Below are 27,387 nucleotides of genomic sequence, written 5' to 3' on the forward strand. Positions count from 1 at the left end.
TGACGGCAGCCGTTTGATCTTTAATCTGCTTCCCTTTAATAAGGTGCGAGTCCAGGAGGACCGGGCAACCCTGCGACCCTCAAATCATCCAGGAAACGAGGAATTACACGTTCTTCCTCTGTTTTTATCTCTCTCTTTAACTAACTCTCTAAGTGTTTGCTTGTTCTTTTAGGCCTAGACTGTTTTGTTATTCTTTATTTTTTTAAATAATAATAATAATAATAACATTAAAGAGAAACGTCTTTTCCTTCGACTTGTTTAGCAGCAGAATGCCCTAAGCCATCTTAAAATAATTTATAGACATACTAAACCTTAAAATATCATGGAAGTGTAAGAGAAAATTTAGCTCAAATAAAATCAAATGGACAATTCAAAAAGCTTTCATCGATTTGATTGGCGGGAAGAGCTTTCATTGAGTTGCCTAGGTCTAGTCTATAAAGTGAGCTGTATGAGAATACCAAGGCCTATAAATTTGGAGGCCTCCCACAAACTGCGATAAAGACACAGGTTACCCCTCTGAGGGAATAACCCGTCTGTTTTTCCAGTTTCTCAGAAAGGGAGAGGATGGAAACAAGTGTTTGCCTGCTCCACGGCGTTTCTTTCTTCCCCTTTCATTTCCTCAGGTTTTAGTTTTTATTTACAGTGGGATTATACTGATCTGCTTCCCTCACCTCTAGCTGTCACTCAGCATACCAAACATCAGCCCACACCTTGGCGCGCATCACTACTGTTACTGTTGTCTATTTGTCCTGGATGATACATAAATAAAAATAATAATTAAAAAAAAAAAAAGGTCTTGCTCTCTCTCCTTGCCGTTTCTCGGCCTCTCGGTTAAATTCTCCATTAACCACTCTAAAACCCTCATATCGTAAATGTGTGAGGCTTGTGTGTTTCATCACCGCCCAGGTAGTATCGAAATAAGAATGGATAAAGTGACCTGATTACGTGGGTTGACAGTATCCTCAAGGCTGGATCAGCAACTGGCCAAGAGAGGGGGCAGAACTCCAGGGCCCCAGGAGCTTCCCACTCACTGTGCGTTAACTGCTTTGTGCAAAATCTAACTAATTCCCTCTGGAATATGCACCACTAAAGCATAACTTTAACAGACATGATAAGGGTTTTTAAATATGTCCAGTTTTATCTTGAAGCCCCGTCTTCAAGTGATTCAACATGAGCTATTTTTAAGACATTTGTCCAGTTTAGTTTTTAGCCTATATGTTGCATTTTCTTAAATTAATTAGTTTAATCAAATTACCATGAATCAAATCTAGATCCAAGAAAAACGATACTCACTATGTGCACAAATGTCTCATATCCCACAACAGTTTCCCTCTCTATCAATCCATCTGACCACAAGTATCCTGTTTTATTTGATCCAGGTACTTTTTACAGTCACATTAAGTCTACTTTGTTTCAAAAGCTAAATACTATGTATACTGTGACTTAGTAAATAGTATAAGTAATCCATTTGCACTCTTATTATTAACTACTAGAGATAGGCAACCTCTGTCTCACACTGTATTCAGTAGTGTTATATGTTAAAAATCTGATACGAATAGAATAGAATAGAATAGAATAGAACAGAATAGAATAGGCCTTTTTGATTAGATACGCTGTGTGCCACCTAGTGGTGGTGAGTGGTTACTGCCGTCTGCTCTGCCCCGCGCAGACTCAGAAACAACTTTCTTTTTTTCAAACAGAAGTTTCCCTGAGTGATTCGATATTTAAAGTACTTTATAAACAGCTGCATTTAAACACTACAGCGCGAGTTTTTTTCCATTTAAGTCTTTAATGTTTTTAAAAAAAACCGGAAGTAAATACAAAACTCCCCTGACTCTTTCCTGTGACGTAGTGCTAGCTCCCGATGCTACACGCGGGAAACAGGCGAAGCTGCATCACATTCACAGTAAGACATGAAGTTTTCAAATCATATTTATCTCTTATTTAGAAACTGCTGTTGATATATTTATAAATAACTAGTAAGTGTATGTCGCCTACATGATTAATTTGCAGCTATTTCGTTTGCTACATTAACTCGTAACATCACTTCAGTTCTTTACACCGGCCTAGCTCTGTGGGAGCGTTCGTTTTGAAGTAGACTGCGTCTCTGTGCGGCGGTGCTTCAGCGCGCACCATCCTCTACTGTATTAACTTGAGGACTCACTGCACAGTCGTGCAATAAAAGGAACACACCCCGTGCAGGTCAAGTTAGCCTAGCTATTGTTGGTGGCGCAGAATAGGTATTAACAGACACAGTTTCTGCTCATTTAAAAGTGAGACCTAATGGTAAGCGTTTATGTTATAAGAAAATAATAGTAGTAGTGTTCGTAAAACGTCGTTATGTGAGCTTTAAACTGTCAATAACGGTAACTGTTAGCTAGCTCTCAACTCTACTCGGTGAACTGTAAGAGCGCGGTCAGAAATGTGAATATCACGAATAACAAAACAAATTTAGTACTGGTTTTAATTCTTAGAGAGTCATAGGACGGCAGGTTTCTCTTTACTTCAGCAGTGTCACTCAGTGTCTGGCTGCGTTACTTCGTCTGACCATGATATTTTCATCAGGACTAAGATATCTCCTGGGGGTGTAATTGGGAGCTGAAACTAACAGAATTGATTCTTGATTCAATAAGATAATAGGGGTCACGTTATTTTGACTCTAACTCCAGTGCCCTGTGTTTCAAAACACTTACTCCTGTCTATGCCCCTGAGGTGCAAATGAAACATAACTGACAGTTAAATTAGCTGGTCCTGATGAGGATCAGACTAACGGAAAGTTAAAAAAAAATAAGTCAGGTGCTCCACTGTGTCATTGATAACGTTTTCTCTCCAGCAGTGGAAATTTCATGCCCCCAACTGAATATACCATGTAAAAAGTCAATGAAGAGTGTGTGAAGCTTAATAAAAGCCCTTAGGATGATTGGGTCCATCTAATGTCTTTTCTTTTGTCTGTCTATAGAGCGTCCGTCATTGCCTGTAGCTGAGATGGGAGACACATTGGAGTTCAACGAGATTTATCAGGAGGTGAAAGGCTCCTGGGTCAGTATCCTTATCATCCACCTGTGCTCTCTAAAATGATGTATAGTGAGGAATCCTATTGAAAAGCAATTGAGAATACTACCAGTACTCAGGTTGATATCCACTTTAAAAGGTGGGGGTAGGCGATACATCAAAATTTGGTTTTGATCCGATTACAAGTAATATCAGGACCAGGATCACTGATATCGATACCTTTTGCATTTATTCAGTCTCAAACAAAATGTTATGGTTCAAAAATATATCGATGCCCAGTATTAAATTAAGAATTTAGATTAAGAATAACAGGGTTGAGTTAATGGAAGTATGGTTCTACAGGCACCTCTATGTTGAACCTAAAAGTTACTTGTCGCAAAATTAGTTTTGTATTGGAATTTGTGATGAGGAAAATCATTATTGTTAAGAATTTATATCTATGGCAGCAACCAACACTTATTTAGATTATTATCAAATAATCTGCAGATTACTTTCTTAAGTAATTTTTTGATCTATACAATATCAGAAAAAGATACATTCTTCCAGAGACTGACTTCACATTGCTTGAATAGTTTATTATCATAGAAGACTAAAAATCTTATATTAATAATAATATAATATTTGAGAAGTTGGAACCAAGTGGATTTTTGGTATTTTTGCTTAAAAATACCTACCTAAACAATTAACCATGAAAATCAGTTTTTGCCAGGTGACTTATTGATTAGTTTACTTTTCTTTTCAGCTTTACAATAAGCAAACTCGGAGCTTTAAGCCCCAACATTTTTTAACTAAAGTCTTGTGTCTTGTCTCTTCCCTCTGCTGCTGCAGAATGACGGGCGGCTGCGTTTCAGCAAGCAAAATGTGGTTTATAAAAGCAGCAAGACGGGGAAGGTGGACAGCATCCCAGCTGGTGAACTCAACTTGGCCCAGTGGAGACGAGTGTGTCTAGGTCACGGTATCAAACTGGGTACTAGCACAGGACACATCTACAAATATGACGGCTTCAGGGACACGGTTAGTGTTCTGGTCACACAAAATTAAGACTAGCGGGCTCTGTAAATTTTGTTAATTTGTGTGTGTGCGATAAAGAAGGAGTTATAGTGGAATATTACAGACGGACACACCACTGGTTTGTTCAGCTTCATATTTATGACAAAGGATTTAACACAAGCAAGGGCACCGCTGAGAAACAGCCTCTATCCCACATCTGACATTTTTACAGAAAAACACTACCATCTTGCACAAAGGCCACCACTTAAGTGTGTGTGCGTGTGTGGGTTGCTATCAAAAGTATGTGAATGAGTCGGCTCTTCTCCCCAAAGCTCCTAATGGGATTAATGAGGGAAACCAGCACAAGCATGTGTGTTCCATAAACAGTGTAATCATTGGCTCATGTGAGTCAGTGTTTATATCAATCCACTGAAACAATTTGGCTCAGAAGACAGACAAGAAAAAAAATTGTGGCCGTGTTTGTTTTTTATCACCCTATTTCTTTCCTCCCCTTTCCCCCGCTGCTCTTAGTGTATAGGGAATGTCAGCACGCAAATGAAATAGTGGTATAGAGGAGCGGGTATAACCTGTAGTCTGTGGCTGTGAGCAGCAGTGTCTCATGGGGTTAATCAGCAAAAAAATTTTGGAGATGGATCCTCTCGTCTTGGAGCAGAGGCTGTGATGTCATTGTTTATTATCCTACAGCCAGTGTCAGTAATCTGGAGTTGGCTGGACATTTAGCCGCTGGCGAGCTGAGTAGAGGCTTTGATTTATCTGTCCTTCTGCACTGTCCCTGAGCAAGGTGCTAAATCTCTGCCAGAGGGGCTGACTGTTATGTAATTGTCTTCTGGTCATGTCACTTTCACATGTAATTTATAATTGGCCCAATACGTCATAATTTAGGTTACGATTGCTACGTTTCAATGTAATTCAATGTACTCAACTGTCTGTTTTGGTTGCATTTTTGCTAATAGGGCTGGATATCGAAAACTAAAATGCTTCCCAAGCACTTAGATACCGTATCCTGTGGTTCTGGCTTCCAGATATATTTGCTCTATTTTATATAATTGAAGATTGACTTTCTTTGTGTTTTAGACTGTTGTTTGGATAAAAGGAGACATCAACATGGGCTTTAGAAAAGTATAACGGGTGTTTTTCACTGTTTTCTGACACTTAATTGAACAAATAATCAATTAATTGAGAAAATAATTGTTAGTTGCTGTTCTGTTAGGTTGAATAGTCAGGTATTTTTTGGGTACCAGATAAAATGTATATAGAAAGATGTCTGGACAGATTTAGTCTTGTTTGCTTATTTACAGTTGTTGACAGTTCAGTCCAATTTAAAGCGTGAATTAGCCAGTTTTAGATGGTAATTTATTTAGGTTTTTAATAAAGTGTTTGTACAGCGGATCATTTTTATGTTTAATATTTGAGTTTTACTTTTGTTCTATGCAGAAAATTGTGTTAGTAGAAAAATGTGCTCATATTCTTCAAAATAAGGAAACAAAATAGAGTATTGAACCTGATGAGTGTGCGTTTTATCTAATTAGTGGATGAAAGTTGGGAGAGCAAGGTTGAAAAAAATTTAATAAAAACAGACGAGCGGTGGTCATGTTGGGTAAGAGTGTGTTTGTGTGTGTCTGTGGTGGGTAGTGTGTGTGTGTGTGTGTGTGTGTGTGTGTGTGTGTGTGTGTGCGCGGGGGGGGGGGTTGAAATGTGCTGAGCAACAACAAATCTGCCAAAACTATAATGAGAGGTAGAGAAACACACAACAGCAGGTCTGATGAGGACACAGTGAATACACACATATACACACTCACACACACTCACACTCTTACACATCAACACCAATAGGCCACGTCTGCACACACTCTGATTTTATGCATTTGCACAGCTGCTCACACATGTTCTCCTGTCTAAATAATGCCTTAATCCTGGCTAACAAACACACTGATAAACTTGCCCTCTCTCTCTCTCTCTCACACACACACACACACACACTAACACACACACTCTGACTCTGGGCTCTAATTGGCTATAATAACCTTATGGACAGGCAGATATCCAGGTGCGTAAACTCTGTTTCCCACAGAGTCTCATTCTCTACCCTGCACACACACTCTCACACCACAATCATTTCCACATGTGTGTGCACTACCAGGACAGTGTCTGTTTGTGTGTGATTGACCATGTGTTTGTCACTGTGTGTGAGTGTGAGTCCTTTCCAGTTGTAAGTGAGCCTGCAGGATAAATAAACAGGCTGATTGTCAGGGCTGGTGTGGAGGGGAGGAGGACAGAGAGGGCGGATGGATTACATTCACCTCCAGTGTTCCCAAGAGGCCTGAGCAGTGGGCGCGGTTATAATTGCGTTGTGATTAATTAGCCCACTTCCCCTCACCCTTTTTGGAGAGTGCTTTGCTAAGCTTTGACCCATGCAGTGCCAGTGCATTTACTGCCTAACTAACTTTGAGCCTTTTCTCTTTTTGATTTTTTTTCTTGTCATCATTTCTCACCTGTCAACCGCCACCAGGACTTCGAAAGGATCTCTGAGTTTTTCAAGGCTAACTACAAGGTGGAGCTAACAGAGAAGGACATGTGTGTGAAGGGCTGGAACTGGGGAACAGCCAAGTTCTCGGGTAAAAATACACACAGCAACAACTAATATGTCCTCACTGGTTGCCCACTGTGAAATTAACATCAGCACAGGGTCGCTGCAGTTATGTATGTCGTGTACATAAAATGACAAGTAGGCTGAGAATCGGGGTCAAGGTATCAAGATCAGTTTGTTCACAATGATTTCATTTTTATCAACCGAAATGCCTTATAAAGTACAGATCTCTAAGTAGTTTCTTAAGTGCTAAGAAGTGATAATTAGAGGGAAGGAATACTGTAAATACATTTTAAAAGATGACACCCCCCCCCCTTTCCTCACTCATTACAGGGCCACTGTTATCATTTGATATAAACGACAATACAGCATTCGAGGTTCCGCTATCCAACGTCTCCCAGTGTGCCACAGGGAAGAATGAAGTTACTCTGGAGTTTCACCAGAATGACGACACAGAGGTGTCCCTCATGGAGGTCAGATTCTACGTCCCACCTAGCCAGGCTGATGAACGACAAGACCCTGTCGAGGTGAGGAAGGATGTGCAACTTCCTTGTCTACTTCTAGTTCTTTCTCTATAAAGTTTAACTGTATGTTTATAGTAGTGCTGAACGTGTCTGTTTTCCTATAGGCGTTTGCCCAGAATGTCTTGTCTAAGGCTGACGTGATCCAGGCCACAGGAGACGCAGTGTGTATCTTCAAAGAGCTGCAGTGTCTTACACCCAGAGGAAGGTAGAGGATGAAGACCAAACACAGTCACTCAAGATTTTCTCATTTGTTATTACGTAAATTGAAAACTAACCCAGAAATTACATAACATCTAACCAAGGTGGATTTATTTATATAAAGCTCTGTGCACTTTCAAAAATTGCTCACTGGTTGTTAGATGTCTGAATAGGACAGTGTTAGTGTTAGGTGCCCTCAGCTACAGTACCATTGTTTACACCATTCACCTTAATTAAAAATTCAGCCGGACTGTTCTCTTATTTCTCTTTTTTCTTCTTTCAGATATGACATTCGTATCTACCCGACGTTCCTTCACCTCCATGGTAAGACCTTTGACTACAAGATTCCCTACACCACTGTCCTCCGTCTTTTCCTGCTGCCACACAAGGACCAGAGGCAGATGTTCTTTGTGGTATGTACCCTTTTTTTATTCATGTGAAAAATTAGGTGAAGTTTAACCCCCAAATGAACTCAAGGTTTTTTTCTCTTTTAATCTTCTACCTATATTTTCTCACCCTTTTCTTGTGTTTTGTTGTCTTTATAGATCAGTCTGGATCCTCCCATCAAGCAGGGTCAGACACGTTATCACTTTCTGATTCTGCTCTTCTCCAAGGAAGAGGACATCAACCTCACCCTCAACATGAGCGAGTGAGTATGTGACAGTAAAGAGTCAAGTCTAATATGAGCTATAGATGGGATGGAGAGTTTGTATGAAAGTCTGTTACATTAGTAATGCAAGCCTGCACTTATGCAAACACAACTTCATGATAACCCAGGCTGTTCAATGCAGACCTTTGCCAAGCATGTATCCACCAGGGGGAAGCAAAGCTCTGGAGGAGTACATTTCATGTGTTGTTGCACAAGAAAGTCCTTTGCTTTTATTGCTTAAAAATACCAGAAAACTAGAGAGTAAACCTGCCCTTTCTTCTGTGTCCAAAAGGGAGGATGTGGAGCGTCGTTTTGAGGGCAAACTCAGTAAGAACATGTCGGGATCGCTGTATGAGATGGTCAGCAGGGTGATGAAGGCACTGGTCAACCGCAAAATCACTGTACCCGGAAACTTCCAGGGGTAGGCACCTCATTTAAAATATATTTGTATTTAAGTAAATTAAGTAAATGCAGTTATACATGCTTAATTTCGTCTACAGTCACTCTGGTGCTCAGTGCATCACCTGCTCCTACAAGGCATCCTCAGGCCTCCTCTACCCACTGGAGAGAGGCTTCATCTACGTCCACAAGCCGCCGGTCCACCTGCGTTTTGAGGAGATTTCCTGTGTCAACTTTGCCCGAGGCACCACCACAACACGTTCTTTCGACTTTGAGATTGAGACCAAGCAGGGAAACCAGTACACCTTCAGCAGCATTGAGAGGTGAGGACACTAACTCAGGAATATCTCAGTCCAGAATATTAAAATATTATCATGATAAAATCATGCTGTAATTTATTTATACAAACATTTAAAACGTAAGCAAGCATGAGAACAGAAATGACATGTACTGACATATTTGAAAATACTTAAAGTGGCATTCATTGCTGTTGAGATAAATGTGACAGATCATTGTGATGTAGATTGTAGATCATTTCATCCAACCCTGAATTCATCCATGAATTTCAGACAAAATAACCCTGGTCTTCTTTCCTTTAGAGAAGAGTACGGCAAACTGTTTGACTTCGTTAACGCCAAGAAGCTCAACATAAAGAACAGAGGGTTCAAAGAGGTAACACTTTTGTCATTTAAACATTTCTGAGTTTGTAAGCAAAGATATCGCACCAATTTGTCCGATTTATTCCATCCCAGATATTGATGCTTGTTGCCCTTCTCTTATGTGTCTGTCCTTGTACCCCTGTAGAAGAAGGTGGGTATGGTCACGGGCGTCACCAGTGGATTAGGCACTTGATTTATCGGTGTGGAGTGATTTCTGCTTGCATGGCGTGCTGCTGATGTGTCTATGTTACTGAGAGTTGTGTCCAATGATCTTAATTTGGTTTGACGTTACCAATATGATTAGTGGTGAACTTGATAAATCTTGAGTGATTTATGACTAATCATGGGAAATGGGTGTGAAGGAGTGTGTGATTGATAACTCAGTGAGTGTGTGCGTGCGTGCGTGCGTGTATGCGTGTGTGTGTGTGTGTGTGTGTGTGTGTGTGTGTGTGCGCGTGCTTGTTCATTTGCATCGTGCTGACTAATGTGTGGTCCGGGGGCTTTATGGTGTGCTTTAACACTCGACACAGCTGTCAGCATGACTGCTGCCTAACATGGGCAGTGCTGATGCATTACCCATAATGCTGTCTGTTGACATATACAAGTCCCTGGTCTGTCTGACAACACAGCCGAAGCACCAACTCAGTTTTACTGTTAATAAGGCCATCTGTTGCCATGGTGACAGGGTTAGCAGAGCAGGTCAATGAAAATGAATGGGGCTGTTTTCTATTTCCTGTTGGTGTTTTAATAAGAGCCGCGCTGACTTGTCGTCTGTCCTTCCCCTGGCAGACACAGACACAGATACTGATGCATGGAGAAGGGAAGGAGAAGAAAATAGTTTGCTTTTGTCTTTTGGTCTGACTTTACAACACAGTCTGCCTCAACACGTTCCTTAGTAGTTCACCAATGGTAATTTGCTAAAGAGGAAGATGTTACACCGAACTGGTTAAAAATGAGGACAAAGACTGTTTGCAGGATTGCCCACTGAAGCTTGAAAGTTGAAATTCAACTCCAATTCAACAAGAATTGTCTCAAACTGACTTGACCACCCAACATAGTGTGGTTTATGAGTTTTGACCATTTCAGTCAGGCCAGAAATGCAGAATCCAGAAATTTACACAAAAAAACCTACAATTAGAGGAAAGTCATAAACAAACAATGATATTCGGTATAGCAGTAATGTGTTTTTTTCTTCTTTCCTATGCTTAATAAGGTAGCGCACCCCCACCCCCCACCCCCCCCTCAGATTTAACCTGAGAACCTATGTGGGGGTCTCAACACTGAGGTTGAAGCAGAAAATTAATCAACTACAATTTTGATAATCGATTAATCGTTTCAGTCCTTTTTTAAGCCAAAATGCCAAATTTGCTTTGTATCCAGCTTCTCCATTGTGAGGAAATTTGCTGATTTTGCTGCTTGGTATTACTTTAAATTAAATATCTTGGGGTTTTAAATTGTTATTTGGACAAAACATGCAATTTGAAAATGTGCCTTTGGCTCTATGAGTTCTGATTGGCATTTTCTTCCCTATTTTCTGACATTTTACAAACTAAACGATTAATTGATAATGAAATAATGGTTAATTGCAGCCCTGAGTTGATTACTTTTTTATTTCTTCAGATGAGCTTTGCCTTCAGTTGTCGTAGCTCAAGGAACACTCCTCTGTGGGTAGTGGTTTTTTTTTTTTTTTTGACTGTGCATTTTCTTTCAGGGCATGAAGGGTAAAATTGACGAGTATAGCGACTCCGACGATGACCAGCACGATGCCTACCTGGAGAGGATGAAAGCTGAGGGCAAGATCAGGGAGGAGGGCAACGACAGTGACGAATCAGATGGTGGAAGCGGTGAGTAACTGTCTCACTATGACGGATGTAAGCAATACATGTTGACTTCAAATGAGTAGGTTTGACTGTGTGCTTCTCTGTCCTATTCACTCTCTAGATGAATCGTTTAACCCGGGAGAAGAAGATGATGACATTGCAGAAGAGTAAGTGGCTTATTATTAAAATAGCTTTCAACATGGCTTCTTTCACCCAGCTGAACGTTACCCATTTCCCTTTTTTGTGTCTCTGTCACCTTCAAACAGGTACGACAGCAATGCCTCAGCAAGCGACAGCAGTGAAGAAGGGGATGAAAGTGAAGATGAGAGTGCAAAGAAAAAGAAGGCCAAGAAAGTCAGTGTGGTGAAGGAGAAAAAAGAAAGGAAACCACGCAAAGAGGTGAGAGAGCACTTGGGACAAGTATAAAACATGAGAGTGATATTACCATGTAAAGGTTGAAAGAAGACAAGATTCAGGATGCAAGTTTTCTATTTTTCCCAGAAGGATGCCCTATTATTGCAAACAGATGTATATTGTATATAAACCTGTGTAACAACACATGTTCAACTGCTGATTTCCTTCCCTTCCCTTCTTCAATCTGAGTAGAAGAAGCAGAAAGATACCGGCGGTCCAAAGAGGCCGATGAGTGCCTACATGCTGTGGCTGAACTCCAGCCGTGAGCGAATCAAGTCAGAGAATCCAGGCATCTCCATCACAGAGATCTCCAAGAAGGCCGGAGAGATGTGGAGACAATTGGGCAAAGACGAGAAGGAGGTGAGGCATGAGAACAAGGAAGAATAAGTGTGAGAGGAAGAAGCGTGTTATTCGTTTCTTCTCACACCAGATATTAAGCTTTAAGGACAGTTGTAATTTTACATTTACATTTTAGGCGTTGAGCTTCAGTCAGAGTGACTCCCAGTGAGCGCAGCAGTACAGCACCATTGTGTCACTGTGATTGTAGAATGATACAAAAGCAAAGAATGCAATTTGTAGATAGATTTAGGTTTTTATTTTTACATATTTTTATGTAATATAAAATGGAAAACAAATCCATTTAAATTGATTTGTGTATTAAAAGTCATCAGCACTAAGGTTTGCTTGCAGAATAGTTTTGTCCTCATTCACTGCTGTCTTTTGCTGTGTGATTTTGATTTCCGAGTGTGTCATGGTGTTTTGGGGGTTTCTTTGGAGTTTACATTTTAAGATGATCCTTGATGAACCTTAGTTTTTTGGAAACTCTGAGTATCATGTAATAGGCTAAATGTTAAATCAGGAAATATAAATGCAGCAGAAGTAATGTGTAAAGGGCATCTAGGTGAAGGTAATTTGCCACCCCCACCCTGGTAGGGCTTTTGGATCTAGCTGAAATCACCTGTTGTATTTGTCTAGTTGCCCAGGCAAACACCTGCTAACATTTATTAAATCTGCTCATGACGGACAACATACTTAAGAATGTCATTTGTCAGAAGAGAGCCTACACTTTTCTTGTAGGGGTGGCTGTGGCTCTGGAGGTAAAGCGGGTTGTCCACTAATTAGAAGGTCGGTGGTTCGATCCCCAGCTCCTCCGGGCCGCATGTCTGAGTATCCTTGGGCATGATACTGAGCCCTGATGGCTGTTCCATCAGTGTATGACTGTGCCTATGAATGTGTGTGAATGGGTAAACGTGGCAAGTATTGTCAAGCACTTTGAGTGGTCAATAAGACTAGAAAAGTGAAACTATGTAAGTGCAAGTCCATTTACCATTGTAACATTTAGTTTTAGTAAGCAATGAAAGAATGATGACAGCAAACAGTTTTAATGTGCAGCTTCCTTGAGATGGCAGATGTGATAGTTCCACCATATCAGTGCCTTATTGAACTTGTGGGCACCAGTCCTTGAACAAATCCAGACAAACAAGTGATGTGTGCAGTCTTTATTTCATCTTTCCCACTCATTTTTCTCCCCCACTTTCCTGCTTCTCTTTCATTTAGGAATGGGAAACAAAGGCAGGAGAGGCCAAGAGGCAGTACGACAAAGCAAAGAAAGAGTACACAGAGAGCGGTGGTGGATCAACCTCTAAGAAGTAAGAGTCACAACACTCAAAGTCTTTTTTTTCTCTTCTTTTTGTTTTTTTTTTAAAATGTTGTCTCTTAAACACATGTCAAATTTTCACCTGCACTCTATTAGGGAGAGTAAAAAATCTGGAGGTAAAAAGGATGAGAAGAAGAGGAAGTCTGCCGGTGCAGACAAAGACAGGGAGCGAGGAGGAGGCAATGACAGCTTCAAGAGCCGCGAGTTCATTGAGACCAGTGAGGATTCATCAGACTCTGACCACAAGAGCAAGTCCAAGAGGAAGAAGGTAAATCCAGAAATGATGGACGATGTTATCTGACAGACTACAGCAGGATTTATTATCATATAATTATCATTCAGCAGCTGTAGTCAGTGATGCAGGAGACATGCCAACGAATGACAAATAGTGATTTGTGCCCACTTTAAATAGCACTGTGTTTGATCTTAAAGCACGACCACTGAAAATTCTTAGATTTGTTTGACTAGCAGGTGTCCAATAATTTTTTGTAACTGGACAGGTAAACCGACACCTATGATCACATGTCCATTAAACTGCTCCGTTATTAAACTCTAGGTAAGGACAACAACATTTACACTTCACCAAAAAGATTGAAAGCTTGGACATTTTTACATTAACATCTGCTCTGTGACAACCACACAAATTCAATATCAATCATTTTTGATATTTGCGTGAATCCAGATGTTACAGAAAAAATGGTTAAAGGTGGAAAGAGATGAGAAATAATGTTGAAGAATGGCATTTAAACTGCAGCCTGTGAGTCTTGAGTGACAGCTGCAGGGAAAAGAAAAGAGGAAATGTGACCAAAGCCAAGTCTTGTAAGAATGAGAAAAGGAAAGAAAGATGGCAAACAGCTAACGTGTATGTGAGACAGAGTCACAGAATCTAGCTGTATTCTCTGTGCTGGCGACATCTGTGGCCGGACGCATTATGTTTTTGGCTCGTACGTCGCATGGCCATCCGTCCGTCCCATTCTCATGAACATGATATCTCAGGAGCACCTAGAGGGAATTTCTTCTGTTAGGACAGAGCAAAGATCAAGAGTGCGTCCTGCCTGAGCTCCCTCAATACAGAATACACAAGGTGAGAAAAAGAAAGATAGAAGAGACAAATGACTATTGAAAGACACTTGCTTAGAGGCTTTAAAATGAGCTCAATAGGAAATTCACTTAGAGCAACATCAATGATTATGACCTTTAAACTCTATCAGAGGCCTACTGACCTCATTGCTGGACAACCAAGCCAGAGAAACAATTACTATAAATTTTAATGTCAAACCAGAACCAGAGAGCATGGTCCACTTTTTGAGGTAAAGCAAAGAGACAGTGAGGCAGAGCCCAAACCACACCACTCCTGAGCTCACTGGAGGCAAGTTCACTTCAATACAACCTTGCATGTTCATAGAGCCGAACAAACAGCACAGGAAGAAGACTAATAGGAACGGGACTTACTTTGACTGTGTCCTAGGGCCCTAGGTTGTGCCCAGATGCACACTTATGTTAGATTTTTGAAACCTTCAGAACCAGTTAACACTTCAAATTTGGCACAAATATGAACTGGGGACATTTTGGGGGTCAAAGGTCAAATTCACTGTTACATCATATTGTCCTGCAAACACTGTAAACACTTCAGGCTATTATTCAGCACTGTAACTCAGAAACAGAAGTGAAGACTGTGACCATGTTTCAATTTGGTCAGATACTGAACCGGTGCAACTGATCTTGGGTGCCCACCTTAAAACCACGTTTTAGAGGTTGTAGCTTCTTTGCAGCGATGTTGCAGATGTTGCCTAACAAAGCAAAAGGCAAGAATTAGAGGTACAGGAAACATTGAGTTTTGAAGGTTGTGAAATGTTGTTTATAGATAAAACTGTCTTGCCTTTTGTGACATTTGAAATCAAGAGTATGTAAGTAAATTAATGTTGAATGATTTCCCCATTCCTACTGAAACTATTTGATCAGACTGTAATGTAAGCCTTCAATAAGATTTTAGTATCACTCACATCCTCATGTTCATTTTCACTTATCTCAGATTAAGAAAGGAACAATATTTATCATGTTGATGCACTAATATTTATTAACTAACTCCTCTCTTGATGTTTTCTTGAACCAGGAATCGGATGATGAGGAGGAAGAGGCTGTGTCCACACCCGCTAGCTCAGAGGAAGACTCTGACTAAACATACACACTCTTACCCAGCGTACACACAAACCAAGGACCAAGCATTTATACTCTTCATGGTGACATCACATAAACAGACTGACAGACAAATCAACAGACTTGAGTTGTTGTTTGTTTTTTTTTTTCCTCTACATGTTTTGCTTTGAGGATACAAACTCATCTTCTCTGAAAGCTTGTTTGATATTTGAGCTGGTTTTCATACTGATGGCTCTATTAAATGGTGATATACTGGTGCGCCATCTCACCCATGGAGATGGCTGTTGTAGATTTATAGCACTGGGGAGTTTAGGAGTTATTAGTTGATGCAGATAACGCAGAGAGGAGTTGATGCGAAATCATTTTGCTCTTGCAATTATGTGTTTTTTGTTTTTTTTTGTAATGTTTTCCCATGTCATATTTTCAGGCTGAAATAAATAAATGAATGATGATTTTTAATAAATATACTTTGTGGATTTTGTGTACACAACCATTGGCATAATTCTGCTGTGTGATATTAGACACCAGCAGCTTTAAATCCATTCTATTTCTATGGTAGCTACCGATGGGGTTTTTCTTAAAGGGATATTTCGGCTTTTTTGATGTGCAGTTGTGTGATGTAGACTTATATAGTCTGTACATTAGCTGCAGTGGATTCTAATCGGTACGCTCCCAGTTAGGACAGAGTGGCAGAGCGATGTGTTGCTGTGCACAACGGCCAACAGAAAAAAATAGTTTATTAGACACTTTAAAATGTCCACCTAATCACTCCAATCCAATTTTTGTTTTATCCAACATGTACAAGTCCTTGAATTGCTCAGAAGAAGAAAAGAAAGAACTTCATACCTCAACACAGCCCTGTGAGATTGCCATTTTTCCCAGTTGTATCTAGTAAAGCTCATTACTGTTGTCAGTTTTCTTCAAAACTCCCTCTACAAGAATTAATTTATACATTTTACTGTAATCTGTCACCATATTAAAGGGTGTCACTCTCAACTGTAGGAATGGGCATTTCTGTCATAATAGCACTGCAGTTCGGGGAGTTCACCCCTACATTATCTGGTCCATTTAACCAGGCAAGGTGGTTTGGGAGTGTATGTTATCAGGGGGAGTTAGGCGTCACTGGTGAATGTGAGAGAGACAGTGGTTTCAAACAGGTAGCCACAGTGGTTTGTAAAAGGGCTGCTATATTAGGGCCAAAGAGAGTGGTTTTTAAGAGCCAAACACTCCCGGATGTGTGGTTCACTTCCACTTGAGCAGTGTTGGTTTTGACGATAAGGTACTAGTCCTGCACTTCCTGCCGCAGTAACACTGACAGGATTTATTAATGATGACTCCTTATGTTTTTGTCAGTTGACATTTTTAATATCAATTCCTTTTTCATGGAGTCATTTTAATTGATTTCTGCAGAAATCACTTTTTTTTTTTGTGTGTGGTAGTGTCAGCATGTTAAAATGCTTTCATTCTGATGTTCAGCAGGTAAAATGTTCAACATCGGTACAGTACGGTATGGCTGAGGCTCATGGGAATTACATCAGTTCTGCAGGTGTTTGATCGTAAACCAAAGTATTGGACAAATTAAACTGTTGACCTAATTACAAAAAGTCAGGGGATCACCAAAGTGATTGGGACATGAATATTTTATTTCAAGGCAATCTATCCCACAGGTTTTGAAACATTTCATTCAGAATAACAAATATCAACCTCATGGTGGCATCAAAGGAAAGGAAAAGTCAGAGGACCAGAGACATTAGGATTCACTGTCTGTGATCCATAAATGTACAAAATGTTAAACCACTTCTAATAAATGTGAGATATTCTGAAAACTTCGACCCTGACAGTGGTGCTACAGGAAAAGCCAAGGGTTCACCAAGTTCAGTAAGATTCATCCTCTGAGGAACATAAATAGGTGTACAGAGTTTCATTGCAATCTGTCAGACGGTTGTTGTTTATATTTCAGTTTTAGCCAAAGTGGTGGACCCACTGACATTTCCATCCTTAGATCCAAAACTATTGCAAATACAAGTGTGGCTGCGGCAGTACTGACTGAGGGAGAAAGAGTAGGTCCTCTTTCATGTGGTATGTTTATATATGAAGTTGAGTTCATGTGATCTTGGGCCGTTTGTGTGCTGGCATGTCCTACAAGAATTATAATTTTTTGTGTCACATTATCTTAAGCACATTGTGTTTGTCTATACTGATTCAGATGAAGATCAGATCACATTTTATGTAAAATTAACAAAAAAGAAAACACAAAAAAATAAATTCCAAAGGGTTCATTTACTCTTTCTTGCCGCTGTCAGTGTAGCGGTCAGAGAAGGATTGAGTGTGAATGTGTTTACATAGATCCCTTCCTGTGGCATGATGATCACTTTCACAAATGGTTTCCCCTTTCACATAGAAATCCATCTCACAGTCATCCACGACCATGTACCAGTATTCATGCTTGTCTGCATTTGCAATTTGCAGATGTATAGGTTTCACAGTGTCACTGGTCATCATAGGAATGCTGACAAAATGTCTTTGTGATAAACGTCACGTGCAGCCTGAAAGCTTGTGTGTGTCTTTCTATGTCCACAGATCGCATGTGTGTTTATGCGTGTCTTGTTTTGTATTAGGATACCATTAATTCACCACAAACATAATGGACCCACTTAAGAAATGACATAGTCTCTTGGCACATACATCTACACACACACACTGCAATTGCATCATTACATTATCTCTCTGATGTAAGAGGCAATAATGCTGCTGGTGCTCATGAGTGTATTGAGAAGTGATCGTATCATATGTCGCAATTATTGCACAGTTGTCAGTAATGCCACAGTTTGTAATTTATTATAGAGACTCAAGCATCATGTCGGGGGCCCTTAAGTATAGAATCATATTTCTTTTTTCTATACTGTTGATGTACAGAAATGCAACCAAATGATGTTTAATGGAGACATATTGAACATTTGGATTTGTTTGAGTGGTTACTGGTTAAGGCATGACATTCTCAGAAGTCTTCACAGCCGATTACGAGAAAGCGTAAATGTATCTCAGATGACCTTGGTCCTGACTGAAGTTATTCCAGTCAGGGCAGTTTGAAAAATGTTTGGTTTAGTACTCTTACACAAAATACTTCCAAGTGTTTGTAAAACATGAGCCAGAATAAATATGAAAACACAATCAGTTTTAGTCAGAAACATTTTCTCATCCTGAAATGAGAAGTTAATAATGGACGCAACCCAACTGGAGTTTTTACACCAAATTGTATGTACTGTATGTGCCGACCTTCCAGCAGGAGTGAGCTATATGGATAAAATCCTATATCGCAGTATGATTTCTATATCAATATCAATATTTACCTTCTAATAGTCTAAATTTGTTTTGGAAATCAATTGGGAAACTGTTAATGGATAAATAACCACACAGGAAGGTTTTGACTAATACAGCAAATTAAATACCTTACAATATAATATAAATACTTCATCGCATTGATGAAAGAAATCATTAAAAAACCCAATATTGCCATAAAGGAAGAGAAATGTACAGTGATATAATACATAGCATCTTAAAGGGACTTACTGTAAATGGTAAAAATGGTCAAAATCTCTGCATGTAAACAAATTTCTATCGTCTTACATTCATATCGTCCACCCCAGCCTTCTGGTAGAGCAAAAGCTTCACTATAGATTCACTGATCGCAGAGAATTTACCCGTGAGACTAAGAAATCATAGAAATCAGACGTATATATCTTTTTTTTTTTTTAATACAGATGTGCTTTGAAACTGATGGATGAACTGGGCAAATAAAAAATGCCTCTGAAAAAAAGCAAAGATGGATTTTTCTCATGACTGTAACTGATGACAAAAAAAAAACACAACCTAATAATAATAATTATGAACCATTAAACTGCTTAATCATAGATGGAGACTTAGACAGAAAGGACCCAGCTGAAGCAGTAGTATAGCAGTATACTTATTTAGGAAGCATCAGACTTGGAATACGAGATAAAAAAAAATCCTAGCATATTTATAGTCATGTTTGTTACGGAGCACAACCTCAGGTACTTTTATTTTGTAACCTGCTGCTATTAAACAGCTTTAGATCTTGTGTCCTTTATGGGCCTGTAGCAAAATGGGCAGGTTTGGGAGTTAGATTCCTGTTGATTCACTCACTAACACTCAAACATGAATGAAGTGGTGATAGTGTAGCTTGCTTTAGATAAAAGCATCCAATAAGTCTCAAAAATGCACTGAAAGGATGTCTGAAATGTGTCTGGTGCAAATGAAAATGACTGGAGGGGATATTGATCGTTGCCCGAGAACAACTGTGTGAGTGTGCTGGTTGTTTGTGTGTTTGTGTGTTTTCAACACTACTGTACATAACTGGAATAAGCCAAAGATGGAGAGAGAAAAGAGGTGTGGGAGATGGGGATTTGTGGTGAAGGAGGAAGGAGAAAGAGGGAGGGACAGAAGAGACACTTTCACATTTTCCTCGCTCATTTGAATAGAGGAAGGGGAGGTCCTGTTTGTGTCATAAACCAATGAAGCCAAGACAGTGAAGGAGAAGAGAGGAGGACAGTGAGGATTAACTGACAAATATGAAATGAAGCAGATGAACACAGGTCACAACAGGGACTGAATGACAGGAGCAGCGTGAAGATTAGGACCACATTTAGAATCAGGAGTCAGCTTCTTGACATTCAAACAGATTTACCACGACACTCAACAAAAGGCACCTGTTGGTGGTTGGACGGGAGTTGGCATTTTTTTCTCTCTGACTCAGGAAGACCCGAGTTGTCGCCTTTTGACTCGCACTGCCATCAGCCATGGGCTCCTTGATATGGGCCTGCATCACTGACTTCTTCACCTACGAGACCACCAAGTCTGTGGTGGTCAAGAGCTGGTCTGTGGGCATCATCAACCGGATCGTGCAGCTGCTCATCATCACATGTTTTGTCGGGTCAGTAGTGTGTTTGTTGTTTTTTTTCTTGTTATTTTTTATTTGATATCCCCCTCTGAGAAACCTGCCGCAATGCCACAATACTGTGGAGGTGATGGGAATTTTATTGGTGGTGCTTAGAAAAATTAAATCTGACAAATTCAAATTTGCATTTTCAGAAACAATGTCACTGTTACTCCGGTTAATCCACAGAGCACGCTGTCAACAGTTTTAACAGTTTAGTGAAAACTCTTCATTTTGCTTTCCAAATGGCTCGATATCACTTGTGTTCAGTGTTCAAATGTGTCCGCCCCCCCCCCCACCCCCACCGAACCCCTTTCATTTTAGAGGAAATGTAAAAGTGAAGTAAAACTGCGCCTCACCTGCAGAACATCCCTTTTATTAAAATATCACATTACAGAACAAAAGTAAAAGTAGTACTCACTTCCTTTGTAGTAAAATCAAAAGTAGCAATTCCACAATGTAAAAATACTCCACTGCAACTAAAAGTCCTGCATTCACAAGTAAAAGAAAGAACATATTATCAGCAAAATTTGATTAAAGTAACAAAAGTAAAAGTATTCACTGTGCAGCAGAATGTTCCTTGTCAGTCATTAAATTATTTTAGATTATTACTGATGCATTAACATGTAAGCAGCATTTTATTGTTGCACCTGGTTGAGAGTGAGCTAATATTAACCCATTTATTTGGCTACTTTAATCTAGCTAATGATGCATCATATTTTACAAAATAAGTGCAATGGAGTAAAAAGTATGACATTTCTTTCTAAAATGTAGTAGTGTACAGTAGTGTAAAATAAACATACTTGAAGTATAAATACCTGCAGAAGTACAGAACCTGAGAAAAGGTAATCAGTAACTTCAATGATGCACAAAATATGTGATGAAAGTAAACTGAGCAAAGGAGGTACATAACCAAAGTGAAACGGGACGTACAATCAATCAATTTACATCTTAGACTTGTAGGCCAAAGGAAAAATTCAAAATATTTTTGAGGTGATGAAATCTTTTCTAGTACCTTTTTGTAATCTTGCTTTATGCTTTTAGTACTGTGGTGATCAGACCAGACTTACTTTTAGTCCCAGTTTCTCCCTTTGATATATATATATTACCACTTCATTTATTTCTCAGAGTTACACATCAGATTTTCAAAAAGAAAAAAAGAAAGAAAATAAAGAATAAAATGAAATAAATAAAATATGTGAAGAGGGATGTTTATCAACACTTACTGCTGTTCTTTTCAACCATCTGGATGCAATAAACATCCCATCTGCTGCAAGATGAAAACGTTTTTTCTATTTCTAAACAAAACAAAGATGGTAGCTGGAAATGACACATTTCCATGTTCCGTTTGTACACTGTGAAACAAACACAATTGAACTTGTTCATTACAAGTTTACCACTTTTAGTGATAGTGACAGATTGCTGTTACTTTCTGTTATTTTATATTTTCAAACAAAGGGACGGGTTAATATTTTTCTTGTGTTGTACAAAAACAGCGAGGACATACTGTAGGTCATTTCTGGCTCCGTCAGAAATGAGTCGCAGCAGGGAAAACAGGCATTTTTCATCCAGATGGTCAGAAGAGTCTTTGAAGATTCAGTGTTTCAAAGATTGATGGGTATTTATTTTTTGGAAAATTATATTCTTAACTCTATTACTTCAATGTCATGGTTATACATGGGTGGCGCAAACTGGAGCTTCCTTATTTGTCAACCAAATAACAAAATAAGGAAATAAAACAGTACTGTTGCATGACTGAGTTTCACACAATAGATTTTTCCTTTTTTGTCCAGACTGAATATCTTCTATTCTGCCACCTACTGCTCAGCACAAATTTGACTTGATTTTGAACAAAATTACATAAATTCAAAGTGTAATTTTAAACTGGAAGTTAAATCAAAACATTGTAAGTATTATGGGAAACATATTTTGCAGATACCAGGAAAGTACAACGGAAGCAGCAGATTTTCTCTCTTTTGTAAAAAACACATTTTGTGCCAGAGAATGAGAGAAAATGACAGCTTTACTTGTACTTGAAACATGAGTGAGCACTTTCAGTCCTCCAGTTAATAGTGTCGAGAAATGAACTCTGCCATTAAATTGTGTCCTGTGTCCTACAGCTGGGTCTTCATCTACAAGAAAGCTTATCAGGTGAATGACACCGGCGTCGAGTCCTCTGTGATGACCAAAGTAAAAGGCTTTGGTTACCATAACAACCGTGTGCTGGATGTGGCCGACTACGTCTTCCCGCAACAGGTGTGTGACCCTGATAACGCATGGTCGCAATGTCCACACAAACATAAGCATCACCTTTGACCTGAAGAGCAACCTCTGCTTCCTGCAATGTCAAATGGTTTAACTTTGTCTGAGGAACTCTAGCAGTCAGTCGACGCACATAACCTCTTCAAGGTTGAATGAGAGGTTATGCCAGTTTTTTTTTTTTGATGGACAAGTTCATCGTTGATCCATTGTTCTGCGTGCTACGTGAGGCACACATTGACCTTTGCACAGCATTACATAAACCTAAAGTATACCATAAATGTTGTGTTGTGTTACAGGGTGCAGGTGTGTTCTGCATCATGACCAAAATCATCATCACTGAAAATCAGTTCCAAGGAAAATGTGCAGAGGTGAGGACACATTTAAATCACTTGTTTTTGGTTGCAGTTTCAGTGGATTTACCAATTACATTTGAAAACCTTCTGAACCAGAGTGCAACTGCAAACCTTCAGTCAGAGCTCTCCTGACACTTTCTCTCTCTGTTATAAATGTTTATTTTATTCAACTGTATTTATCGTGTCTTATTTTTTGTACCTGATGTTACTTGTCTAACGATGAAGAACTGAGTTGAAACACCAACCAATTCTAGCGAGGTGCTGGCTTCCAGGCAGGTAACAAAGAAGTAATGGGAAAGCTCTACACTCATAACTCTGATGCAACCATTTATTTCATTTTATAAAGACAGACGTTACAGCGAACTACCTCCTTCAGTATAAAATAAAAAAGAGAAGCAATTCAAGGAAGGCTGCGCAACAAAAACATGGTCACATCGTTCTCAGTTACTTGCTTACTTGCACATTGAAATCATTTATGCAAAAAATCAATGATCACTGCACTAGTCTATTCACATTTTAAGTTTCTCTCTGTCTCTCTCTGTCTCTCTCTCTGTCTGTGTCTGTGTGTGTGCATGTGTTTCTGTCAGAATATAGAGATGTTCAGTTGTGAGACAGATGAAGAATGCCACAAGCATTTTGGTTCCGTCCTTGCCAATGGTGAGTCTAATTTAAGGAGCAGACTGGTAAGTAAACAGCTGTCAATGCTAAAGTTGGCTATAGAGGAATGGCAAAACTTACAAATAGCTCCTTAAAGTGGCTATAACCCACAGTTTACATTAACACTGTATAAAATGGCAATGTGAGAACAATGTGACGTGAAAGGAGTCACTCACAGTGACAAACCTACAGGGATCACTTGACTCTGCAGTGTCTCTCTTTAACTTTCCTGAGAAATTCTAATTCAACGCACCATATCTCTTTCTCTCTCCCACACACCAGGAGTAATAACAGGTGTTTGCCTGAAGTCCTTCAATCAAACCAAGGGTCAATGTGAGATTGAAGGATGGTGTCCAGCTGAGAACGACAAAGTGACAGTGTAAGATTTACACACTCACAAACATACAGACACACTTATGCACCAGACAGATCCTCTCCCTCATCCTCTCCCCTCCTTCTCTGTCAACTTCCTCCTCAGCAAACCGATGCTGAATGTGAAAAACTTCACCATTTTCATCAAAAACAGTATTCGCTTTCCACTCTTCAATGTCACCAGGTAGGACACACACGTGCATGAATACACACATACATATTACACACATCCATTTAAGCAGCAGAAACTTCATGGTAATTTGATGAATGCAACAAATGTGTGGATAATTTAATAGTCACACATGCTTCTTTAAGAGCTACAAAGTTTTTTTGTAATCTTGAACATGAAACGTAAAATGTTTGTCTCTCAGAGGGAACTTTCCCTCCTCAATGAATGCGTCACAGATCAAGAGGTGTACCTACCATCCGGAGACGAACCCCTTCTGCCCCATCTTTCGGGTGGGGGACGTGCTGAGATACACCGGGCAGACTGTGGAAAACCTGGCACACAAGGTCTTATCTGTTTTTTTATCTCCTCCTTCCTCTTCTTTCTCCTCAAAATTTTATTCACTCCTTGTACTCATGGTGACATTTGCCAGAGTTTACTTCAACATCAGTGCAGTTTTGTTGTCATGCATGGAAAAAGAAGGAAGATTTTGGACTGTCAAAAGAGTTTCAGGTCACATTATACCCATGACAGTATAAACACAGACCGCTTCCTCACCATGCCCTCGCTTGTTTCACCTCATGTCACACCAGCATTCAAAACTGAAAATGTCTCCACAAATTAAACTCATTCCAATTCGATTATTTTTAGGTACGCCATTTTCTGGTTTCTTAACTCTGATCATTACAAGAAGCTGGCTAATGGCTAAAGATACAGAGCCTCAAGGTGGGTCTATCTTTTCCTAATCCTTCTCTCTTAGGGTGGAGAAATAGGAATAAACATTCAATGGATTTGTAACTTGGACCTGGACATTAAGAATTGTGTGCCTCAGTACTCTTTCACGCGGCTGGATGCACCGTTTGCCAAGAATGCTGTCTCTAAAGGATACAACTTCAGGTAGGGGGGCTGATTTTTCCTCTTGGCGTCCACTTACTCATTATTCCTTTTTTATTCTTTAATCATTTTTTTTCCTTCTCTTTGAATGCAGATTTGCCAAATATTTCAAGACAGAGAACGGGACTGAATTTCGGACACTTCACAAAGCTTATGCAATCCGTTTTGATGTTATGGTCACGGGCAATGTGAGTTGTGTGTAATTGTGGCGACCAGGGAATTTGCGTGCGTACACATGTGTGTGTTTGTGTAAGTTTAAAGAGAAACTACACCCAATTTTTTCGTCCACATAATCTGATACAGTTTTGTTGGCATATGATGTTGATGCAGGTGATTTTCCCAACAAAATCCATAATGTGTATGAGAACAGCTCAAATATAGCTACGTCAGTCTGCTGTAGCCAAATCCTCTGGCCCCTCCCTAACCGTGATGTCATAGGCAAGACTTCATGCTTCCCCTCGTTGTATACTCCAAAGTCTGACAGTTATAAAAACGTAGGCCTTTTCAAGCCTACTTGGCTTCTATGTTACCAAACTACTTACAAACCCAATTAGTGTAAAAAAAACCTCACTATTGTGTAACATAGATGTTTTGGTGTTGGTGCTCTCCGTGGCTGCATTTCTTCGCCGTTCATTACCATAAAACCACACAAACCGTTCCAACATCAACATGACTCGGCTAGGCTGCTGCTGCTATCAGCTCTCGTACAGACTCGCTGCCCTCGACATTTCCTGTACATGCACAACTGCATTCTGTAAACCGAAAAGACTTTTTGGGAGCCTTTGGGTTCGCCACATTTGTTCATGTATACAGTAGATTCATATAGCATATTCCCCACAATGTTGAATGATTCATTTAATAATCTCCATCCATGACTGTAAATGTTTAGTATATTGAAATCATCATGTATCCGCTCTTTTACAAGCAAGTTGTGCAGAACACTGCTATAAAACTGAAAACTGACTCCATCTCCTCCTGCCTGTCTCTTCCAGGCAGGAAAGTTTGATACTATCCCAACACTGATCAACTTGGTAGCTGCCTTCACCTCTATTGGACTGGTGGGGAACTTCTCATCATGCTAAAGATAATAAAAATGTATTTTTCTTGTTGCTGTCAGTGTTCATTACTCTTTTTTTTTTTTATCTGCGTCGGCAGGGTACGGTTCTCTGTGACGTTATCTTACTGAACTTCTTGAAAGGGGCAGAGCAGTACAAAGCCAAGAAATTTGAAGAGGTAATGCATTTTTTTTTATAATGCAGTTGCATGTTTTTTGACTACTCGTAAGGAGAGACATTGACAGCAGGGGGACTTTGACCAAGACACTGAGTCCTGGTGAGCTTTTCTGTAGACGCTTCATCGCAGCTTTTCTTCACTGTTTTGTCCTTCCAGGTGTCAGAGGCTCAGATAGAAGCACCCCTCACTCAGAGCCCAGGGAGCCAGCTGTCACTCAGGCCAGGTATCAAGAGCTCATATGACTCTGGGGCCCTTTCCCTCGCTACTTCTGACCAACCTATCTGACTGACAACAACAACAACAACAACAACAACAACAACAACAACAATAATCTGAAGAGATGGACATTTCTCTTTCTCCCTCTGTCCCTTTACCTTATCGCCTCCCAAGAGATTCATTATGCCTTTTCTGGATGTCAGGATCCTGCTGTAAGTTTTAGTTTGGCAAGTTTATGGAATTGAATAAATATGGACAACCTTGCTGCCAGCTTCACAATTTCACAGCTCAAAGTGGGAGTCAGAAGAAAAGAACTTTGGCCTTGTAGCCCATGACAGTGACTGGCACACTGGAGCCTTTTGGTTAGCAACACTGAAGCAAAGTTCCCCCCAAGAAAGATTTATGGTGAAATTCAGTGAATGGCGAATGAAGCTTTGTTAAAACTACAGTCATTAAACTCAGAGGGAAACACACAGTAATAAAAATGGTATTTTATTATAATCTATTTCATTGTACAGCATTTTACTACAATAAACTGTAACCTCCTGTTAATGCTAATGAAGCAAATTATTATTAAACTGAATAAATCTCATCTAATTTCCAGTTATCTTTGCTCAGATGAGCCAGAAATCTAAAAACAATATGAAAATCAATATGTAATTAAGAAAAACCACTGCTGAGAATAAAACTATTTGCATTTTTTTTTGTATTTCTATTTGTCATCATGTGCCCACTGACTAGCTTCTCGTCTTCTTCCTGCACAAATAAAAGCACTGAAGGCTCTTAATGGTGTAAAAACACAGCTGATAATGTGTGTCTGTGTGTCTGTGTGCTATATGGAGGTGGTGGTGGCAGTGGGATAAATGTGTGTGCTGCTTGTGGTTTACAAATGGGCCATTATTAGTCCACTTCTGGGTGATGATGCATGGTAGGAGATGTTACTGTACAGACTAATTGACTAATGCAAGTCCACTTTTTTATATGGAAAATCTAAAATTAGATTATGATTCTCTTATTCTCTGGTTTGCTCTCACGGCTCTGTTGCGAACATTTATTTAGTTCTCTTTCTGCCTGTTTTGCTCAGACACAAGCACATAGTGTACATTTTGACCTTTGCCTCTCCTCTCTCTGTGTCCCCTCTCATTTCAGTATGAAATGTGACCAGGGCGCTAATAGATCAGCTAAAGAGCCTC

The 27,387-nt window shown here is 39.7% G+C and overlaps 2 protein-coding genes across 2 annotated transcripts; both read left to right on the forward strand.

Moving 5' to 3' along the window:
• Window positions 1-1,853: 1,853 nt before the first annotated feature.
• On the forward strand, window positions 1,854-15,550 carry ssrp1a (structure specific recognition protein 1a). Its single transcript, XM_023416744.2, has 18 exons — window positions 1,854-1,906; window positions 2,960-3,039; window positions 3,841-4,026; window positions 6,533-6,638; window positions 6,944-7,137; window positions 7,239-7,339; window positions 7,616-7,745; window positions 7,878-7,981; window positions 8,274-8,402; window positions 8,482-8,703; window positions 8,980-9,052; window positions 10,751-10,883; window positions 10,981-11,026; window positions 11,126-11,258; window positions 11,466-11,633; window positions 12,831-12,922; window positions 13,027-13,198; window positions 15,044-15,550. Exons 2-18 carry the CDS (start codon window positions 2,986-2,988, stop codon window positions 15,107-15,109), a joined length of 2,109 nt encoding a protein of 702 aa, XP_023272512.1. The 5' UTR covers window positions 1,854-1,906; window positions 2,960-2,985; the 3' UTR covers window positions 15,110-15,550.
• A 4,094-nt stretch (window positions 15,551-19,644) lies between these two features.
• On the forward strand, window positions 19,645-26,996 carry p2rx3a (purinergic receptor P2X, ligand-gated ion channel, 3a). The gene is made up of 12 exons (XM_023416710.2): window positions 19,645-20,038; window positions 22,162-22,297; window positions 22,600-22,671; window positions 23,244-23,313; window positions 23,596-23,692; window positions 23,792-23,869; window positions 24,057-24,198; window positions 24,612-24,748; window positions 24,840-24,933; window positions 25,738-25,803; window positions 25,901-25,978; window positions 26,135-26,996. Exons 1-12 carry the CDS (start codon window positions 19,905-19,907, stop codon window positions 26,261-26,263), a joined length of 1,233 nt encoding a protein of 410 aa, XP_023272478.1. The 5' UTR covers window positions 19,645-19,904; the 3' UTR covers window positions 26,264-26,996.
• Window positions 26,997-27,387: the final 391 nt, after the last annotated feature.

Source organism: Seriola lalandi, unplaced genomic scaffold (genome assembly GCF_002814215.2).
Source record: "Seriola lalandi dorsalis isolate HSWRI2012SDOR001 ecotype SW California unplaced genomic scaffold, Sedor1 jcf7180002054569, whole genome shotgun sequence".
Classification (NCBI taxonomy): Eukaryota; Metazoa; Chordata; class Actinopteri; order Carangiformes; family Carangidae; genus Seriola; species Seriola lalandi.